Here is a 22,992-nt window from a genome sequence, read left to right as displayed (position 1 = left end):
TCTAGCTACAAGATTATTCTAAATTCTTTTTAAAAAGAACTTTACATGTCCTTCACTGTTTTTCTTTCAGCATATTTAATGTTATGGAGGAATCTGTATGTGGCTTAAGAAAAAAGCAGTAGTAGGCCCAGCTGGTTCTAAAGCCCCAGGTTCAGGTAGCCTACAAGGATGAATGTCTTGCTTTAAGACACTGACAGAGGGTAAGTACTGCTCTTGAAAGAGAGAAGGAGGCCTGTGATTTATTGTAAACAAAAGTGTGGGGTTTTCTTTTACAATGAAAGCTCCAGCTTGAGGCAACAGCAATAAAAGTGAAGGTTCTGTACAAAAAAACTGCACCATTGAACACTTTTTCCAGTTGTTCAAAATACCCAGCATGATTTTGGATTCAGTAACCTCTGCCCAAAACCCAGTAGCAATCACAGTCAGATCTTTCCCCCAAGAACATGACCACATTTGAGTGCAGCATGGCTGGAGAACATTATCAGGTTATAGACAGTAATTAGCATAGTAATTCTTAAACTAAAAAGCTGATGTTTACAAAAAAGGACACTTGTAACCCAAGCTGCATGCTCTTATATATGGTATGGAGAAATTACTTTATGTTGGTCCTGTACTTCAGCTTAATAATTCCAGGAATGCATTTAATACAGGATACATAAAGCAATCAGCAACCTTGCAGATATTTCAATAAATCTTGTCCTTACCTATGCTGAAAATGAATTGAAGGGACATGATTTAAAACTATAGGGGTGACTGCCATTAAAATAATTAATGATGGAACTACTTCATACCTAAAACACTTGTAAATTAAGCATTAACAGTTAAGTATTGAGCATAGCATTGTGTTTTATGAACATTCCAATTCTGCATAATTGTGAAAATAGATGTAAATCTGAGAAACAACAGGGATGCAGATTAAAGGTGGTACAGTAGTTGTGCCATGTGGAGTGCCAGGATCAGATGGTGTTTATTTACTCAGGACTCGAGACTTTACAATGACTTGCAGCTGCTACAAGAAAAAACAATAGTTAACACTACAGCTCACTTATGTTTCACCTCAATTCTAGCTGTTACTGTCTCATAGGCTCCCATTTAAGCAATATTTCATGATCCTGAACAATGCAGCTTCTGTCCTACAGTTCAGGTCTTGTTCTTGCTAACATATTTCCTGCAACGGTTCAAGAAGATTTAAGTACAAGTCTAGCTAAATTTGGAGGGACAGTAAAGGGTCAAGGCTTTATCCACATCTATTGTGTGTTTCACATCTCAGCAGATTCCTAGACTATGCAAGCTTTCCTTTTTTCAACTGTTAGGGCATTTCTGCTTCCAGTATTTTTAAAAATAATTCAGTTCTCATAGCTTAGTCCACAAACTTAATACTTTTCAGTATTTGCTACAGCTTAATTTGGGTTAAAGGTTTCAACTGAAGTACAATAATTGCAGCTCGGAGCAGATGTGTTGATCTCTCCCCTACACTGTGTACGTGATTGTAAGAAATAACATTCTAAAATTCTTGGCTCCCAATATGATTCACTGTATAAGGACTTAATTTAAAAAGTGTTGAACTACTTAAACATTCAAGATGTAAGCATGAGGTAACATGGTGTAAACAGAATCTGATTTGTCTCATATTACAACCTGTCAGGTTTAGAATAAAATTCTGGTTTTCCACAGTTTAAAAATTATTCATGTGCAAATTCTGCCATGCCACGGTAAACATGAGTCTCAGTTCAGTTTATTCACAACAGCAGCTTGGACTCAGACACGTTATTTGCAGTAGTGGTGGTTCTTCATAAGTCTCCTTAGGATAAAAACCTTTAGCAGGTGTTTCACAAGTGAGCAATGATTTTCACAGAATTGTACGATGTTCCATCAGTTGATGTGGTGGCACAGTGAACACTTGCATCCCATTCAAGATCTGACAAAGTGCACAGAACAGTCAAGCATGCAGGGTTTTTGTTTCCATAACACAGAACTGGAACACCACAAGTGCTTCTGTCCTCTGCCCAATCATTCAGTGGCATGTTCGTTCCCTAAGAAACACTGTCATAAGGTACTGACTGAAGGGCAAGAATTAAAGAGCCATTCATGAGCTCTGAGTAAAGAAACATCTTCAAAAAATGCTGCAGGTCATTCTTACCAAATGTGATAGGCCACCTCTAGTGGCAGGCATCAGGATCTTCTGCTGGTGAGAAAGTTAAGAATCATTTGTATGGGAAATTTTCTTCCACAGTAAAGTTTTTAAGTTATTGAGTATTAAAGAATGCTCCATTTCCATCTGATTTGCTGTGACTTTAAGGGCAATACACAAGTACAGTTGTTTTTCTAGTTCTTCATGGATATCAGAAGGAGCACCACGAAGCAGATAGTCTTTAAGTAGCTGACAGGCTTTTGCCAAGTTTGGCTGAATTACTTCTGTGGTACATCTCATTTTGCTCTGGTCACAGAGAGTTCTACAGTCTGTACCATAAATACAGTCCAAATCTGATTCACACTGACGATCTTTAATTATTTCCTTCAAATTAATTTCTGGAACAATTTTTCTCATGTCCATCATTTTCAAGTCGTATTTATCATTATACCCCAAGATTCTGGCACTGGTATCGCACATAAGAAAGTTTCCATAAGGTCCATGGAAAATATCTTCTACAAATTCTAAAAGCCCTATAGCTATTTTTGCCTTTCTTGGCCAAGATGGTGTAAACCATTGGTCCATGCTTCTTCTGAAGCCAGAAGGAATGAAAAGTTCTATAATCCATGGAAGGCTGATTCCATAGAGGGAGGTATATTCAACTCTTTCAGTCACATAGAGATCCCCACAAAAGCCCATCAACTTGGGAGTATGTTCTTTATCCTGCAAGATCACCATTAACAGAAACTCATCTAGCTGTAGAAGTGCCCATGCGGATTTTGCCTCTGGCAAAGAAACTCTGCCATCTTTGTTTCCATCAGCAAAAGACAGGATGAGATTAACCAGTTCTGAAAGATTTCCTTGTTCGCCCAATTTTGCCTAAAAGCAAAAAATAAAAAAGATTTTATTATTATTTAACCACCACCAATCCACCTGACATTCTACCTCCTGTTACTCTCCTTCTATGGATAGCATAGTAGGATATGTTATGTTCTTGTTTTCATTGGTTATAGATGTTACAGGACTTGCTAGCAGATGCCTGAAGAGCTTCCTTTTTGTTCTGTTAAAAACTGTACAAGTAAAATGTTTAGACCAGGTTTAGTTTTCAGATTATTAAACCTTACAGGTGTAGATAAATTTCAGTATCAAACTACATTTTGGCCAACTATAAAAAGTACCAAGATACACTGGGTACAAATCCTATATGGTCAAGTGTCCTGAAAAAAATAATTTTGTTATTTGAAACAACCATCTCCATGGTATCAATACAGAGAAATAAGCCATAGCTGGAATCCGAACTGTTGCATTTTCAACTACCATCAACACATACAAGAAGTCAGACAAAATTTACCCAAATTCTCCTAAAAATCTACTCTAAGCCACCTGTTACTCACTCATTCTTAAAGACAAAGCTACTGTAATGCATGACAACTGTAATCAGCTTTACGTAGTTGTGTTGTATGTGAATGCGTGCGTACACATGCTCACTCAGCTAGAGCAGCATTATTTCCATCACTGGGGACATAGGAGCTATGACAACAGCAAGAGAATTTTACAAAATAAAATCCAAAATCAGTAAAGACACAGCATTGAAGTGATGACTACATGATGAAAGTATCACATTAATATAACACAGAACTAGGAGAAGTATGGCTGGTCATTCTTGGAGAGATCCCTGCTGCTCAGCTAGCATAGTAACCTTTCCAAGTGTGAACAGTTTTTCAATTGTGCTTCAGTCTTTCTACCTGGTCACAATAACCCCAAAAGCAGCCAAGTGTTTTTTTAACCATGTTTTCTATGCAAATAAAAGTGAAAGCTGTAGAAATGAAAGATGCGTACTAGCTTCCCTCTGTTAAAAACTAAGGAAAAAACCTGATCATTAGTTACTTCAGACTTTGAGAGAAGGACCTCTGGGAAAAACAATTTCTGTTCTGATTATTTTTCTAATGTGCACACAATAGGGTATTCTCTCCAGCGTCAGAAAAATAAGCCTTTCTGTCAAAACAGAACAAATGAGCATGTACTTACTTTAAAAAGACCATAAACCATTTCTTTGAATTTCTCAACAGTGGTTCCTCTTGTTGGTTTATCAAATAGGACTATTTCCTTCCTTGGTTCTGGGTCAGTACCAAAACCAAGTTGAGCAGCTTCTTCCATCTGGCATTTTATAACACTTTGCAGATTTCCCCAGATTCCTAAATACATCTATGCAGGAAAAGAGGGAAAAGGAAAAGCAACACTGTAGAAATCCATCATCTAAAGACCACCTCTACTCCAACCACTGCTTCAAGAGTCAAGTAGCAACACAGATTATAAACTTGCTCCTACATACAGCCAATGCACAGGGCACATTCAGATGAGCAGTTTCAGATACAATTCACTCCTGCAGGTACTTTGGAGACACCACACCATCAAAATAGAAAGAGGACTTGATACACAGTGTATTGGCATTACTAACACCTTTGCCTAGGTTGCTAAGGGATTGCTGCTTCTATTTGGGAAGCAGGATAGCAGAGTAGTAGTATGCTACACAGAAGTACAGGTATTCTGTCAAAACATGGAAGGACCCAGTATATTATGCTTATAAAACACATGCATTATAAAACAATAACATTTCCCCCTACATACAGGAATAATGTATCTGTGTAATATATGTGTGTATGCATATTGTATGTAATATATTATTATTAATATTGGATATACATATATAAAAATACATATAAACATGCTCTGCATGTCACAACAAACGAGTTTGAAATAATTTGTATTAGACACTGCTGACACTAAAGTCTACTTCATGTTCTAGAGAATGACACTTCAGTGGGAAATAATAAAACTGAGTTGGATGTGTAAAGCCTTACCTGGTTATTGGGCCTTGTTGACAAACATTTTCCAAAATACAGTGTTTCTTTAGCACAAAGACTGCTACATGCTGACCCATCAATAACTCCAGTCTTGTATTTATCACACTGAAACAAAGAGGAGAAAAGTACTTTTTTGATTGCCCAAGAAAGGAGGCAACAACTGTGTCTCTCCCAACATCTGACTCTTGAAAGAAAAAAAAAAAAAAATCTAAGAAAACATTTTAAATAACCCTATACCAAAACAATGTTAATAAAACATGACTGGTTTTATCTGTAATTGAAGAGGTAATCTTACTTCAACATGCTGGACTATCAGAATTTAATTAATTTACATGTGCCACTGGCTGAATTTGCTCTGGAAATAGTAAGGACAAACACTTAAGAAAGCTATGCTAAATATACTTACTATTATTTTCCTACAGTCATGTCCTCTGCATAGTTCTGTGTAGGTGGAGTACTGAACATACATAACCCAGCTGCCAATAAATACTACTAACCAAGAGATGAAGAGATACTTCATCCGCATATAAGAGAAACGTACCTAGAGGACACAGAGAGAAAATACTCTTTGTGATTCATTCAGCAATCACAATAATAAAAACTAACATGATTTACTATTTCACCTTTAAGAATTCGACTTCCACAGTGCTAACACAGGCAGACTGCATTGCATGGAACATTTGCTTCCTTCAGTGAGCAAAAATGTCAGGGGAGATCAGTTTGACTTACGTAGGTGAAAGGAAAATTAAGATAGAAATAAAATAAAACATGACAGACCCTCATAGGGCAAGCCAGGCTGCAAGAACAAATCTGATCAAAATTTTAAACTGTCAGAGCTCAAGTAGCTGCGTTTTTTTCTTAAGACCAGTTAGTTGTGTTCCACTCCTAGTAAACCAAATCCAACAGACCAGGAATCTGGTCTAAGAATAATCAGTGTTAGTGTATAAATATGCAAGAAAGATAGCCAGTGAGCAGGGTGGGTATCATGGACAGGTTCCATGTCCTGAAGTCTCCCACTCCTTCCTTGGAATTTCACCATTTAATTATTCAAGTAAAATTCTTCAGTACTAGCCTCACCTTTAGTGGTCTTTCCCATAACTGTATGCAAGACTTTGCTGTTGTTTCTGTGGCCTCACATTTATATTTTTCACTAGGGACAGAGGAAAAATGAAGTATTTATGCATTAAGAATCAAGGGAGAGCTGAGTGCCTTCTAAGGGAAGAAGCACATTTTGATTTTCTGTTTTTTACCTTCTCTAAGCCTAGGTACTAATAATTTTGGAAGAAATGATCCAAGAAAGGTCATTGCCAAAGGCCCAAAAGGAGATTCCAATCCATGCAGCTGTGGTCCTGCAGCCTCAGTTGTACATCCCTCTTCCTTCTTTCCATCACACACACTCACTTGACTTGATCTTAAAACTACCTCGTTGAAAGAAGAGATAAATGCAACTAACTGCTTTTATTCTGGTGATAAAACTTGACCAGATAGTTCCTTCAGCCAATTCTTCTTTTATAATATTTTATTGGGAGTGTTGCAAGACAGGAATAATTTCTGCTTTTTTCCTCAGAGCCACAAAGACCTTAGTTGGAGTAACATGTAATTTGCTCTAAAGCACGGTGTCCATGATATGGGTATCAACTGGAGGGAGTACAAAAGGAGCCCAGCAATAATGCTGTGTGGTATACACATTTAGAAACCACCTAGAAAATGTATGAGGAGGGCCACAAAAACAAATCTGACAGCAAAGGGTTGGAGAGCATGAAAAAAAGAAACGCCATACATAAGCCCTTCCCATTGGAAAAACACTAGTAAAGCAACAGAACTGCAAGACTTCTAGTGCAATCTCCTAGCTTAAAAAAGACGAAATACCACACCTGCATGCTTGCAACATGAAGAATCACAAACTTTCTTGCAAACCACACCACTCGAATAGGCTGATGAAAAGCAGAAGTCACCCTGTGTGTGAATCAGCAATGCGTGAGAAATGATACTTTGTCTGTGGGTTCAGAAATACTTCCCCCACCATCACCTCCTAGAGAAGAGAACTGAAAACTTAGTTCAAGGTCAGGTAGACTCAGACTTTTCTTTCTTGCAAATAATTTTCTGTATGTAGTCATTTACAATTTTCACTTACTAGTCCTTTTTTCTTTCCAGTACCTCTTTGGAGCTGTTTGCTTGGTAAATTGTAGTGTCACCCTCTTGAACCACACATTATCTGCTATTATTTTTTCTTCCAATTATTTCCAGTCTATTTTCTGATTCTGCAACATTGGCTTCACTTCCAGTTTTCTTTCACTGTCTGTGCTACATTCTCAAGTAAGTTTCCAGGACTACTCGGTTCCTCATCCTCTTCAGTTTCTCAGCACAACTTGCCTACTTAAGAATCCTTGTCCTGAACTACTGCCCCTGTTCAAAATAGATTATCATCCACATGCATCTTTCTTTCACTGCTCTGGGAAGACAGCAGAGGTGGTATGGTGAAGGACTAGGAGAGTGCCTCTCTCGTTCTTACTTCCAGAACCAAAGGAAAGCTGTATGCAAGGCAGACAGATTCTTTGCCTACTTTAGTTCTTATATCCAGACTACACAAAATAAAACCAAACTAAAGAGATCTATTCTTCCCCAGCAGATCTGTCCCAGGAAGCCCAGGTTACCAGGCTGAAGCAGCCCTCCAGCAGAGGTCTCTTGAAACACATTTTTAACTGTGAGGTGAACCAAACCAGTAGATCAAAAACATTTAAGGTACAGGATTGAGGGAGCACCTGATCTGTATGAGTTGTGAGCAAACAGATTTTTCTCAGTCCATCTAGAGAACACAATGTGCTTTTATTTTTTTTCGCTACCTTCGTACTTTCTGCTGGTAGAAGGCCAGTTGGTACTTAAGAGTTTTAGCACTTAAAAGTAAGAACTACTGTAGTATAGTCATGCAGGTTCAGTGTCTTCTGTAATAACTTACTTATTTTTATTTGCTCTTATACCACCTAAAACCTCATGGTTTCATAACCTGGACTTTAAAATGTTTTTTTCTTGTTTCAACTTAGTAATAATACTAATGAGTGCTCTGTAGTACAGTTCCTGAAATTATCTAACTAGGTGAGTCATTGATCTATTTTTACTTTGGCCTAATGTTTCTGTAACTAGATACAGCATCAAACAGAAAGCAAGATCTTCTTTGCCTTCACAAGCACAATGAGATACAGCAGCATCTGAAGAGATGTACAAAATTATTTGAAGCATGGTGTTTTGATAAAATCAGATCATATTCCATTATTGATAACTATGCAATGAAGACATGCTCATTAGCTTTTTGTCCTCATCTTTTTGTCACGACTGACTTCTAGTCAACTGAGCAAACAGCTGCTCATTATTCCCACTTCCACACCCTTGCCCAAATCCTGTCAAAATTTACCACCACATAAAAGTCTGTAGAAGCCAAGATCCTTAACTTCTTGCTTGCATACTGTACAGAGCTAACTTAAGAAGTTTTGTTTTCCACCTAAGTATATACTACCAGTGTAGTGCTGTGAACCTAATCTCAAACAAATCTAATCTCATTGTGCATTTCATAAAATAAATAAATCCCAAACACGACCATCACACACACACAAAAACATACCTCCACCAACAGAACTCCTGAGCATCAAATCTGAAAAGGATTTAAGCTTTTTAACAACTTATGATGTTATATCTAAATTTGCTGCCAGCAAAAAAGTAAAAGGGATCCTGTTTGGCACTTCAGGTAAGCTGTCTTCCTTCCTACCCAACCTCCCATGCTCTTTACTCAGCCTACAGCTGCTGAGATACACTACACAGAGAAAGAAAGAACAGTAGTCTCCTAGTCTCCGTGCAGCACTAGGCCTACAGCAACTGGAAAAGCTGACAGGTGACATTCCTACACATAAAAGCTTTCTCCAGAAATGCAGGTTTTGTGGTTTTCTTAGTTTCTTCAGGAATTTTAAAAAGTAAACAGCACTATAGTACAGTCATTATAATACAAGAATTCAGTACTGAAGCTGGATGCTTCCTCTACCATATAACGTACTTTAATCTTCAAGTGTCATTCATTTATGAAGTTATAATTTGAAGAAACATAATTACTTTTTTGAATCCTACCAGAAGCTCTCATATCTTAACATAACCAGTGCACATTCTTGAAGGAAACACTTTCCCTTTAAGTCCCATTCTTCAGATAAGTCTAGCTACTCTTTCCTTCAGAAAGCCAATAAAAGCATAAATTCAAAACAAGCTAAAAATGTTTCCAATCCAAGCAAGATAACATAATTCATTAAAAACATTCAAGTTCATGACTTTCTCCTTTTAGCCACAAAGGGCAGACTGCAGCACAAGGGCAGGATCGATCCTTGGCAGGGGCAAATCAATTTAATACAAAATGCATTCAATTACAGCCTTTGCTACTTTTTTCCTCCTCAAGACTGCTACTTATAGGCAGACTGCCTCCAGAATACCTGTTCTGGCAATATAAAATACATTAGTACTGTGTTTCAGGTTATGTTTCCTTCAGCATACCAGCATGTCTTCTTCCAGAGGTTTCTAGCTCACAGAAGCCAGATCTAGACCTCTAACTCCATCACACACATTTTCAGAGATTAAACTAACAGGATAACTTTTTTTATTATGTGAAGTTCTACCCACAAACACAAAGGATAAAGGCAGGCAGTTTTGAGTGATTCAAGCAACATCTGTCTGAGACAGAGGTTCATAAAACAAAAAACATGGGCTGCAGATTACTATGAACAAGTAACCACAAGGAGGACACAACTACCATTTACAGACACTAAATCAAAATATGTGAAGGATTATTACTCCACAGCTGCAGTCAGTCTGGAAAGTAAGTCTGCAGAGAACAGGATGCTTGGGGCAGAGTTTGAACAGGAAAAATAAAGTAGTTGCTTTTTTTCAAATTGATTTTTGTTTTTCGAAGTGAACTTTTCATAACTATTTAGTTACCAAGCCCTTAATAAAATATTGCAGAAGACCTGTGGAGAGAACTAAAAGAGTATTTTATCACATCCTCATTTCTACAGACAACTATGACAGTGGTCTTCCTACAGCCTGTCACAAGACTCTTCTTTACCTCTACAAAATGTCTTCTATTAATAGAATTACTGAAAATGTGAATAAAATCACTTTCCTCAGTATTTCCCCACACATACATAAGAGAAAGCTCCTATGTATCAAGAACTATAGCAAATCAGTGCTAAATGATTACCTTTCATCTGTTTGAAAGGTAAGATAGTGATTTCCTTTTGAGACTGGGGGGAATTTGTATTGTGCTTTTTCAAAAAACTATTTCTAATAACCCTACTATCATGGAATATAATATAGCACACAAAATTACTAATACAATCTGAGGAAAAAAAAAAAAAAAAGTCAATTTTAGGCAAAGCTGTTTCCTGTGTAAAACTGCTTGGGAACCAAAGCTTCTGGGACAACTCTTCAAAGTTTCTTGCTGGGTCCTTCCACACACCTTTATAACACTAAACTTGAAAGCAATTTAATGTAATTTTGTATTAAATGCACACCATTTAGTACAATCTCAGAGACCAGCAGTGGTCTGCAGGCCTCAGGACCATTGCAGAGTGTTGACCATAGCACAGGAGAGAATATTGTACACATGGGTTTATCCAAATTTGTGCTCCTTCTCAGGCAGAAAGAGAATGTGTTTGGGACAGAAAATCCTCCCCAAATGCCATCTAACTACATCATATACTTGGCAGGAAGTTCCAGAGAAACTAGATTTATTTTGGGCTCAGCACTGTGCCAATGCAGTCACGTAGCTTTTGACTTGTAAGAGATTTAAATCCTGCCTGTTCAGAGCATGGACAAGAACATACATCTGCTTACAGAATACCACAAAGTTCCACTCTCTTTGATTGAAAGGCAATTGCTTTTCTAATAAGGACTTCTTTACTGCAGTCAGCAAAAAGCTCAATAATTACTTGGTTTCTCCCCATGCATTCACCCTGTCAAATTTCCGTTTCTTCCCCAGAACTGCTCTGAGAGTGTAGACACACTTAGTCCACTTCATCTCAGAAGTGTCAGAACTCATGTGCACGTGCTGTACTTAAGCAGCAGGGACATGGGTTTAACTGAGCCTGCCTAGGTCACATCTGCACTGATGCACCCTGAATACAGAGACTTGCTGTGTGTTTGCTATGCAGAGCACTTGAACACATTCCTGAGCGACAAGTCCCAGACAGAGGTTAGAGAGCAATGCATGTAGACAGACTTAATTTGGAATTGTGACAAACTGCTGGGAAACATTTAATAACAACATATTCAGGGCGACAGGCAGACTGGGAGTTTTGAAATTATCAAGAAAGGAAGAAAGTGTTCAAAACCAGTAAACACAATTTATCTTCTCTGCTCCACTCTTCCATCAAGACTTTGAAATATGAGTCAGGGAACACAAGAATGAAGGAAGGCACTTGTACTGCTTAAAGGATATTACAGAGTTGACTTCTTCCATCACTTGTATATTCTACTAAGTCATGTGCATTGAATAATAATTAGACATTCATCCTCTGGAACAGAACTGAAAAACCACTTCTGGCAAAACTCAAGCCTGGATGTACTCCAAAGCATATGGAGAGAACTGGATCAAAATGCAACATAACTTGCTGTTTTTTTGGCTAAGTGTACTTTTTATTTAAAACATTTTTATGGTTAAAGAGTACAAAAGTATCTCTTTGTTTATTAGTACAGAGAACTTATTCTGCAAAGTATTCCACATACTATAATGCACTAATCTCCAAATCTGAGTTGTTCACTCCATTTGTTTTACGTATTATCAGTAGGAAATAACAGATTGAGGAAAAAAAAGAAAGAAAAAAAAAAATAGTCTGATCATGTTAGAAATCCTGTTTGTTCCTGTTCAGGTTGGTCTATTGATCATAGGATCCATTTCAGGTAGGCTGACATGATGTTTGAGAGTAACAACCTATGCTGTATTAGATGGCATGAACTGAACACATTCAGACTTTTACGAGCAGACATGCTGGAGATTATGCTAGTGTCTTGAATTAGTTGTGTAGTGAGTAGCCAAACTGAGTAAATGCAATAAGGAAGTCCTTACTAGGTTGCCCAGGGAAGTTGTGGATGCCTCCCTCCCTGGAAATGTTCAAAACCAGGTTGGATTGGGCTCTAAGCAACCTGATCTACTGGAAGGTGTCCCTGCCCAGGCAGGGGGGGTGGATGTAAATGATCTTTAAGGTCCCTTCCAACCCAAACCATTCTGTGATTCTATGAAACAGAGTTGGAGATATCTTTTGAAATAAAATAATGACCAAGATGGAAACCAGCATGTTTTCTTTTAAAACGTTAAGCAAAACAACAAAAAAACCCAACAAAATAAAAAAGAGGATTAAAATCTTAGAGGAAAGTGATGATGTAGCGTATTTCTGTTCTGTAGGGCCTTGAAACTTTCTCTTTTTTTTTATTCTTTCACCCTTCAAAGACAGTCTATTGTACATTGCTGAAGTCCATGGGACATCTCTAGAGAGTCTGTAAAGCTGGTCCAGAAACTCTAGAGGCCAGAAAGTTTCCAAGCATGCAGGTGTGCTTTACATAATAATTGTCATGTGCAATCCTGCTGGCTTGTCCTCAGCCTCATGATACAATTGTTAACCACAGCTATCACAAAGAACTTTAGGACAATGTCTCACAAATCTGGGACATCTCTCCTTATAAAACGTGAATCAAATTCCAACAGTGTTAATCACCCAACTGTAATATCCTATAAATACAATCAGATTTTTTTTGTGGTTTTAGTAGTGTTTAAAAGTTTGTAAGGTTTGAGGGACTTTTTGTTGTTTTGTTTTACTATTGTTACATTATTTGCAGTCTAAGAAATAGGAAAAAAAAATATTTCAGAGTTCCTGTTTTGTGACAAAACTTGAGTGTTGTCTCTGTGAGTCCCTAGCCACTATGTTTTGCACTGAGGTAAGATGTCTAGGAGTTTGCCCTGCTCCTTTTACATGAGCTGGAACGTGGCAACACACCCCTCTTAGCCAGAAAGATCATCAACTGTTTACCTGTGGATCTAGTATTCCGCATAAAAGCTAAAAAACATGTAAAATAATAATAACAGACCATTTGCTGCAGAGTACCAGTTGCAAACTAACTTACAGCATCCTGCTCCTATTACAGCAGGAAAGGTAGAGCAGGTATTAAGTTCTGTCTCACAGAACCTGATGTTCTACCAACTTGTTTCACAACACGATTTTCAAAAACTCTGGAACACCAGCCAACAGAATATGGAAGCCAGCCAGCAATACCTTCCATTGTACAACCATCTCCCCTGGTGTGCTCCTTGAAATACTGCATAGCAATATTACACAAATCTTTCCATCTAGCTTGTAGCTACATCTCAGTGAGTTAAAGTGTAGCATTTCACTTAGTGGGCATTGACTTCTTTGGAGACAAATCTCAATAAAGCACTCAGCAATTAATGTAGTTAAACCGTTACTACATTTGTTGTCTAACACAGAAAAATGTGTTAATGTTCACAGGGCCACTATTACAACTTCAGATGAGAAATTAAAACATTTGAGACTTCAAAATGTATCAGGATGAAGGTCACATTTTTCAATCTAATGATCACAAAGTATTTAACAAGATATCAACAGATGATGAACATGTAAGTAGCATACATAAGAACAGGAAATACTATATTTATGCCCTTCGACTCAACAAATGCTCATTTTAGTCAAAGTTTAATTAAAATACAATGCAACAGATAAAAAGGAACCCCAGAGAATAGCCCTCAATGTTCCACAAGGTCATAACTCACAAACACTTCACAGTAGAACTTCGTGCTACATGACAGCCATAGCACTTTCAACCAAAACATCCTGACACAGCTTAATGCCAACGTCTACCGGTACAGGTAAATACAACAGTGTGTCTATGACACATACACAGCCGCACCGGGCAGCCTACTGCGGGACAGCAAAGAGATGCCCAACATTAATTCTTTAGGACACGTGAAAAAAATCACTCTGCTCACGCAAGCTCTAGCCCATGCTCTGGTGGGATGCATGTCCACAGCTCCAGCGACAGGTGTCAAGGAGGGACAAGTGGAGGGAAGCATGAGGGCTCCCCCGGCGCCTGGCGAAGCGGCGGCCGCTGAGGCCCCGCAAGCGGAGCGCCCGAGGGGCCGCGGGGAGCAGAACAGGTCCTGCGGGAGCAGCGCGGGCCGCGGCGGAGGGCGCCCCGCCGCGCCCGCTGCACCGGGGGCCGGCAGGAGAAGCTCCATCCGACCGGCGGGAGCGGGGCAACAGGCACCGCAGCCCCCGAGGCCGCCCGGCACCTGCTGCCGTGCCCCAGGACCCGCCCCCGGGGCCCGCCGGCCGCGGCCAGCGCCTCAGCCCGGCAGCGCGACCGCCCGGTGCCGGGAGCCCCGCCGAGCCCCGCTCGCCGCCAGGCGCCGGCCGGAGAGAACGACGACCGCACCCGCGCCGGGAAAGGCGGCGAGACCTGCGGGGGGCGTCCGCTCCTGAGGTAACTTTGCCGGGGGAGAGCGGGGAGGTCAGGGCGCTGGCACCGGCCTGCCGCGGCGGACCGCCCCGCTGCCGGCCTACCTGCGCGTACTGGGGTTTCCTGAGCCAGGACCCCGGGAAGAGCCGCCTCGCCATGGCAATCACACATCCCCGCAGCGGGCGGCGACCGGAGGCGGAGCAGCGGGGAGCGTTCCCCCGCCTGCTGCCGCAGCCGCGCCGCGGGCTCGGAACGGCACGCGCGCGGTGCTGAGGGGAGCGGGAGCGAGCGCGGCGGCCGAGCGGGAGCAGCGGGAGCAGCGGGAGCAGCAGCAGCAGCTGTCAGCGGGAGCGGGCGCGACCCGCCTCCGCGGGGCAGGAACCGCCCGCCGCCCCGCTCCGAGGGGACGAGCGCTGCGGGGCGGGGCTGCGGGGCGGGGGGCGGCCCCGCCTCCCCGGGCGCTGCGGGAGGGGCCCCGCTCGCCCCGCCCCCTCCCTCAGCCGGCTGGAGCCGGCGGGTCCGTCCCGCGCTCGGTTCCCGCGCCCGGGCCCGGAGAGGCCGGCATGGGGCTCACGTGGCAGAAGGCGCTCGGCCTCTGTCTGGGGACAATTATGAAGCAGCCGGTTAATAAGTAACGTGTCTCATTGATTGCGAACAGGCTCCTGTCATTTACTGGATGCAGTATTAAAAACAGCTGTGGGCCTGTTACAGTCTGGAAAAAAAATAATATTTCCTTCAAAATAAGGAGGGAGTGTTTGCATAGGCCCGGATTAACACAGGTTAGGGACATCAGTCTCGTAAAGCAGGGAAAAAATGATCAATGACTTCACCAGAGGATCTCTCAGAACTTCACCCGCTGTGAGAAGTCCAGGCCCAGTTGAGGTTAGTGGTAACACTGTTAACTTTGAGTAAAATCGTCCTTTCTTATGTGAAGTTTCATTTTTGTTCTGCCTTCTTGTGTTTAGGACTTGATTGTGACTTCTTTTAATGCAATATGTTGAGCAGAGTCAAAGTCAGAAGCTGTGAGACTGTCCGTTCTGAGGTGTTTCGGCTGTGAGACTTTGGGCAAAGAGGTTATTCCACAGTGTGGAGATAAAAATAATGAGAGGAAGGTAGCACCTTGTGGGTTTTGGTGTTCAGTACACTTACCAAAGAAGGCTTCTTTGATGAAAAGTTGGGTCACAAAAATGCTACTGTAAGAATAAGTTAAGGTTTTTTAGCAGGCCTTACTCTTGAGGAAGGATGTGTATCTGGAAGCTGAATGTTAGGTGCTCACAAAGTATTGAAACTCTGCAGAATTTAGAGAGACTTGTGCTTTAAGAGTCAAGAACAGTCTGTGATGCTTTTTGAATAATGTAATCACTGCCAGAGTCACTCTGAAGTATAAATCTGAAAATTAATTAGTAAGATTTGGCAGTCCTGTAAAAGCCATCCTGGCTTTAATAACAGCCAGCAACTCTCACAGGGAGGGGGTTTTCTTCTCTTCCTATCCAGGCAGGCCCAGATGGCCGCGCTTTCTGCGTCACCTCCCTCTGCAGCTCAGCCCTCTGCGCAAGTCTGGCTAGATTCTGGGCACGCAATGGAAGGGCCACAACAGGAGACCACAGAGCAAGCACTTAAATGTTTTGCTGAATAATCTCAAGCCATTACTTCATCCAGTGCTCTATGCCAACCCTTGCAATGGCAGGCTAGGAGTAATCATGAAATGTGAGTCTCCCATATGGCAGGCAAGGATCTAAATGTTTCATTCCTCTTGCGTCTGGATCCAAACATTTCCTGGCATATGTTCATTAGGGGATATATTTTTCACTTAGTACATGTGGTCTTAGTCATCTGTGAGAGCAGGTGCTTTATTCCAGCACTGAAGTGTTTCGTTCTTCTTCAAGTACTCTTTGTGCCCAGACTTTGCCAAATGTTAAAAAGTATGGGCATTTTAGCCTTTCTCAGCTACCTATTAAACACAGAAATTCCTTTTAAGCCTCAGCGGAGGCAGCTCCTGTGAAATACTAGGCCACATAAGCCAGAACAGTAACAGAAAAGGTGTAACATGCACTGACTTGGCATTCATTGGGTGCTCAAAACCAAAGGAATTGTCTAAAGACTAGGGGGCAAATGCAGAAAAGCAACTGAGATAGAAATAAATAATAACGATGCGTAATTTACGGTTCAGCCTTCCCATTCACGCACACCTTTCCATTCTGCAGTTCACACATTACCCAGTTTTGTATGCCAATAACCAAACTTTGGTATATCATAATTCCCAAGCAGTAAATGTTATGCTGATTTATTGCTACCTATTTATATTTAAGTTTCCTCTCCAGCTACATCAACACTGCGTGTTTTTATTCCAGTGACGCAGGGATTGTGTGTAAGGTAGAAATCAACAGCTGAATATACAGATGCAGTGTTCATCACTCATGGTGTCAAGAGGCAAATGCAGTTTTATAATTCCTTCTTACCTTCACCTTCAGCTCTGTGACAATTTGGAGCTTATTAAATACTAGGAATAACTCATAAAAACCTCAAAGTGGTTACGTGTACTGAAGAGTCCAGGAATTCTGAATTAATGAAAATATGAGACTAGTGAGGAGAGTGGAAAACTACAGAGAAGAATCTGAATTCTTCAAGATACTCAGTGTAATGTGCACCTTCATAAATATAATAAAGAAATTTATCCCATTTCATTTGAAGGAACGTCTGTATTACTTGAGCAAGTAATACAGGTTTTAACATTAAACAAAAGCTAAATGTTAACTTAGTGTAATGGTGCTGGATTTGCTTCTTACACAGTTATGTGAAGCAGCTGCACCCACATAGCAATTTAACTTGAATGCTATGGTAAGAGACTCCATGGGAAATCCTCAGGGTTCACACACTCTTCCCACCATCGTATTATATGCAGGGAGCCTCTGGCTAATGTTCGTAATCACAAGACTTCTAATGTTAATCATCACAAGACTTCTCTCTTTCACAGCAGTGTTACCCATTTTCAGTCTGCCTGGCATGGCTTCCTGGATTAGTGCTCTTATTCTTTGGAAATGCCTAAGAAATATTCCCAGGCAGTACCACAAAGTATTACAGCACCAGTAGGAATGGAATGTTTTAGTATTTGCCAGCTACCTCAATTTGTAATTACTTTTAATAAATGTATTTGCACAACATACAACATGCCAGTGATTAAAAATAAAACCATCTGCATTTCCTAAAATGAAGTCTACAAAAATGTAGAGGTTTCTCTCTTTTCGTATTACCCAGCTAGGTCCTTGCTCAGAGATCTGGGAGACTTATTTTTATAGAGACCCTCCTTCCTTAGGCTTGTCTTTGTGGAAGAGAATGAAGATCTCTGGACATATCCAACCTTTAGACTTAAACTTTACCTCATGTTCCCTTCAGAGTGAGATTCTGTTTCCTTCCCCTTCTGCAAATTTATGTGAACTCTGACTTAATCGGTGTGTTAACCTTAATTTCATCCTAATAGATTATTTCCTATCACACTGAAATTCATAAAATGCTTAATGCTTCTAATGCATTAATAGGTGGAGCCATCTCTTACCCAGAAATCAGACAAAGCCTGTTAAGGACTCCCTTGTGGCTTAACTTGTTGGAAACAAATAATTAATCTATTAGAGGAAACAGACTCTTCTAGCCAGCAGGTTTCATTTCTGTGGATGTATTTATATGGTCACTTTAATCTCACATAAATCCAGCCTGCTGTAGAAACAGATGGTGTCATCTTCTTCTCTTGCTCCTGTGGTTGGTGCCTACCTTCTCCTTTGGGTTGGTACCACCATTTCTGTTGTTGTATAAAGAACTAGATGGATAATCTGAACTAAAAATTAATCTTATTTATTTTTCCTCTGAGTTAGGTTAGAGGCAGTCCAATTCCTTTCATCAGTAGCTTGGATTTACGCCTGAGTAAAGTGGCTGTTTGTAACAACTGAAACTTTTATTTAAACCTATCAATATAAAAAATCTTGGTTTAATACAGTCAGGTAAATTACATAAATATACATGACTCATTTCTAGCTCTTAACTGAGATTAGATATAACTATTATTGAACATTCAGACATGCATGATTAATCTGGGGCACGAGCCTTTGCTTTGAGAGGCACAATGTCTACTGGTTTCTCTGCTTTTGTTTGACATTCAAAATGTACTAGAAGATATTACATAACATGTCTAGAGTAAGTAGGTCTTTGTATAGACTAGAATAGAAATCTTTATATATTACAGTCCTTTATATATTAGAGGACTGAGAAAACTCCAGTAATACTCTGCTCAGAAGAAAAAGTTTGAAGGTGGTCATTACCTTATTAGTGGTCAGTTGTAAGCAAATGCTAAACAACAGTTCACATTTTTGTTCTCATCGTTTCAATGTCTACAAAGACACCACAGTTCTGATACAATCAACCAATAAAATTAAGTTTCCTTTGTACAAACTTATATTTTCAAGTCAATTTCCTCTAGTAATTGCTGGAGTTATGAGGTTTATGAATTTTACTCAAGCTGAAATGTTAAAATGCATGGTCAGAGGATACTTGCTAGCATTAATCTATTTCTGGTTTGGAAATAATTTTATCATTTTCAGACAACTTATTTTTGCCTAATAATTTTTAAAATGTCCTCAGCTTTTAACCTGGTTATTCTGCTGAATTACCCACACTGTTTCCTTCTTTGAGTTAGTGGTGAAATAAAGTTATAATCTACTATGAACTTCTGTTCACGCTACTTGAAGTAAAATACTTGTTCATTCTGTTTTTTTTACACTCACAGTACTCATCTGTAAAAAACCCCAAACATTTGTATAATTGCAATATTAGAGTCTTAATTCCTTTTTATGGAATTAATATTTATTAATATTTATAATAATTTATATTTATATTATAATTTATACCATAAAGATAAGTATTGTAGTTGGCTTTTTCTTAATGTCCTGCTGCCATTTCCCAAAGCTTCTTACCCTTAACCAGCACTTCGATCTTCCTCTTGACTTTACAAGGTAGCTCAGAGAGATAGGAAACATCCAAGTTCTAGCCCATCCTCTTTCAAAAATCCTACTTAGGTTCTAAATACTGAATTCCAGTACTGAAGCCAGTAGACACTGATGTGAGAATGTCAATGGCAAGAAGGAGATGTCTGCAGAATTCAATTCAGAAAGAAGATGTTAATTTTTAGCTTGTAAGGAAGTTTAGTATTGGAACAAATTACCTGGCAGGGTAGTACATTTTTCAGCACGTGGTATACTTAATTAAGAGCTCTGACTTAAGCACAATGAGGAAAACAGCTGCAATGGTTTAATGCATTGCTACCCCCAGCTGCCCTGCCATCCCCTCTGCCGGAGGACGTTTCCACAACAGAACTGTTTCCATTCACAGTCTAGCATATTTGCTGTAATTGCCTGTGAACGTCGGTTCACACTGAAATGCTAGACTGTGAATCTCAGCTAGTGAGGTACAGATATGCCCTGTCTTCTGCCAGCTGTGGTATCTGGGGAAAAATGGGCAGAAGAGCAGCAACAGATAACAGCTGCTGTGTGAAGCCCTTTCCTTTCTTGCCCCCTACTTATACCTACTCCCATGCTGTTCTTTCCCTTCTGCCATGCAACTGTTTGTGTAGCTGAACGGTGAACTGTTTGATGAACCCAAACAAAAAATAACTCAGAAAAACTAAAAAGCCACATCAGTTTTCCAGTCTGATTCTGCATGCCACTCAAAAGACTTTCTGATTCAGAAATGCCAGGAGAGCCTGACATTTGGAAGAAGCAGCTGAAACAGGAACTGCTTAAAATGGGGTAAGAAAAGCTGCCCTAAAACTGATGTCTCCTTAAAGCATATACTCCAGTGCAGTGATTTGTTGGGCAGAGTGAATGAATCATCATGTTATGTAGGAATTTGAAGTGAACTAATAGTTCCTTCAGGCCTTAAGTCATCCAGAAGTAAATCTGCTTCAGTTCACAGGCTCTAATGAAGCTGGGAATCTGGTCCTGTATGCAAGATTAATACAATGTACCAACATGCCTTATCAGTATTCATGATATGGGCAAAAATTACAAAAAACATAACACTTTGTCTTACTTGTTTTGCTACATTCAAAATCTCTATATATGAAATTCAGAAATTTTATACTGAATTGTTAGAAGATTCTCCGACTACACTGGAAAAGCCGTAATAATTAGCAGAAATCTTTAGGAAATAAGTATTTCCTTTTAGGAACCTTTAATCGTAAGGATTATAAATTTCTTAGGTCTAAATAAGTTTTGTTTTCTTTTCTTTTCTTTTTGGTATTATCTTACTGAAGTTGGTAATTCTGAGGTAATTTGTAATATATGAACTTTCTTAAAAAGCTTATCACCCCTTATGAAGGAAGCAGCAGAATACTGCTTAAATTCCGAGCTGTTAACTAACTATATGTACAGTTGATCTGCTTAAGTATTCACCATTGTTTTTTCTAGATAAAATAGTTTTCACTTTAAATAAACAACAAGCAAACAGCCAGACTTGACTAAGTATATTCCTGGCACAGAGCAGATGCCTTTTTCGATCCCTAGAGTAGGCAATTCATTGATTGTATATTAATTAATTCCTGTAGCCTACTTTATAGAAAGTACTGTGGGATTGTTGATAGAGAAGATCTCAGGAGGGATGTGTATATTATCCCAGCCATAAGGTATTAATTTAATGTTTTAAAATTTGTCAGCATCTACATTTCTACAGTACTTAGCAGCAATTCCGACTGTAAACAAAAATTACTTCAATAAAGTAAAACTATTAGGTACTTAAAATTATTTTTTTAAGGAAAAATGCTGTTTTAAGGAAAATACGGAACTGCATTCAGACAAAAAATTTATTAAATCATTGAAAATGCCCAAACAGAACAATTAAGTAGTCTAAAGTATATTCTGTGAGTTCTGCTCAATGTAGTATACACATTTCTGAACATCAGATGGTTTTGATCCATCTATACAAAATAATAAAAAATAAAAAATAAATAAATGACAGCACAATAACTACTAGGTTATAGCATTTCTGAAGGTGTTTTTTTTTCCCTAATTGAATTACAAAAGGCAATTTGGAGCAGTAACAGTTTAATACTCTTAAAGGAAATTATCAAGCTTATGCTAATATACTCTTCAGTATTATATTTATCTATATGCTTCATTTAACTTTGGGCAGGTAAGTATCATTGCAGTCATATATTGACTACATCATATCAATATACTGTAAAAGTATCTTGTCAAATGAGGTTTATGCCCAGCTCCTGCAAGGCTCTGTAAGCCTGGCTCTGCGCAGCACTGCAGCTCTCACTGCCCAGTTCTGCCACAAGTCTTCTCAGCAACACTGAAGTTCACAGCTGGAGTTATTCTTTCCCAGCCCCCTCCCAGCTCATTTCATTTCTGCATCACAGTCATCCCTGCTCCCAAGCCCCTCCACCCCCAAGTCTGGATAAAACTTTTTGGAGACAGTTTTATAACCTAGACCATCAATATTATTCAATTATTTTTAATTAGAAGTTATTTTTAACCCAGATTGTTTCTGTGATGAAATTCACAGCACAGCTGAACAAACAGTTTTTGCCTGCTCTAAGGGTGCATGGAGAGTGCCTGAGAAGGAGGTTGTGGTGGGAACTTCTTAAACCAGCCCCACTGCTAAAGAAAATGTATGATGAAACTGCAAGTAAAGTAATTTTGTTATTTGACAATTTAGTATCTGTAAGAACACAGGCCTCAAAAGATGTATTTAAAGATTGCTCTGTATGAATCTACATCAGAAATCATGCTATTTTATTCCTTGTCTTTAATTTAAAATAAACCAAGGATGCATTTTATATACGATTAGGTCTATTAAAAATAGGTATAATTAGTCAAAATGCATAAAGAGTTGCAGTTTATGAAAACATTTATTAGTTCAGAAGAACCACATTGAAATGTATCTTTTGTGAGAAACTGAATATATTCAGTCCTGTAATGGTGAACAGTGCAATTGTTGTGCATGCCCAGGGTTCTCATTGTACATAGGCTCAGCACCCTCGTTCCAATCAGAGCATTCAAATGACACCACGATCACAACCAGACAGAAGTTGTAGCAGATAAAGCATTTTCTTTTGACCAAGCAGGCGATCAGACCATTTCTAGATCTTTTGTATTACAAAGTAGCTGCACAAAAGGAGGCTTAATCTGCAAACCCATATTTCCAGCCCACAAAACCAAACTGGGTTTGGGATTTGGGAGTATACCTGCAAAAACATTAGTAGTGGGTGAGGTAAACTGAACAGTTCTTTGAAGACATAGAGAGTCTTTGTTAGACTTTTACACCTCTAATAAGGGTTAACAGGTAGCTGGTCAATGCAGTCATTGTATTCGAGTCAGGTAGTGCCATTTTTTAGAAAATATTTCAGATTACAACAGATGTTTATTTTCTGTTTTGTCTAGATAATGTAATGAATAACTTGTTATAGTTTAGGTTATCTTTCATATGAGATTTGCAGAATTTTCAATCAGT

General features: G+C 39.4%; 2 protein-coding genes across 4 annotated transcripts in view; one reads left to right on the top strand and one right to left on the bottom strand.

Annotated features, from left to right (window-relative positions):
* Positions 1 to 213: 213 nt before the first annotated feature.
* On the bottom strand, positions 214 to 14,817 carry DIPK1A (divergent protein kinase domain 1A). Of its 3 annotated transcripts, none has more exons than XM_051625337.1 (5): positions 14,598 to 14,817; positions 5,402 to 6,951; positions 4,993 to 5,100; positions 4,160 to 4,336; positions 214 to 3,010 (listed from the first exon to the last, which is right to left on the bottom strand). In XM_051625337.1, the coding sequence occupies exons 2-5, from the start codon at positions 5,519 to 5,521 to the stop codon at positions 2,198 to 2,200; spliced, it is 1,218 nt and encodes a 405-aa protein (XP_051481297.1). In that variant the 5' UTR covers positions 5,522 to 6,951; positions 14,598 to 14,817; the 3' UTR covers positions 214 to 2,197. The 3 variants fall into 3 exon arrangements, with proteins under 3 accessions (XP_051481297.1, XP_051481296.1, XP_051481298.1); XM_051625336.1 differs by having other exon boundaries at positions 5,402 to 5,536; XM_051625338.1 differs by lacking the exon at positions 5,402 to 6,951.
* A 279-nt stretch (positions 14,818 to 15,096) lies between these two features.
* MTF2 (metal response element binding transcription factor 2) overlaps positions 15,097 to 22,992 on the top strand; it is a 39,805-nt gene continuing 31,909 nt past the window's right edge. Inside the window, exon 1 of the mRNA XM_051624628.1 lies at positions 15,097 to 15,375. The gene's annotated coding sequence lies outside the window, so the exon portion shown is untranslated. The remainder of the gene's footprint in view (positions 15,376 to 22,992) is intronic.

This window comes from Apus apus, chromosome 7 (genome assembly GCF_020740795.1).
Source record: "Apus apus isolate bApuApu2 chromosome 7, bApuApu2.pri.cur, whole genome shotgun sequence".
Lineage (NCBI taxonomy): Eukaryota > Metazoa > Chordata > Aves > Apodiformes > Apodidae > Apus > Apus apus.
Note: the sequence above shows the minus strand (reverse complement) of the source record. Positions and strands in the feature narration are given on the sequence as shown.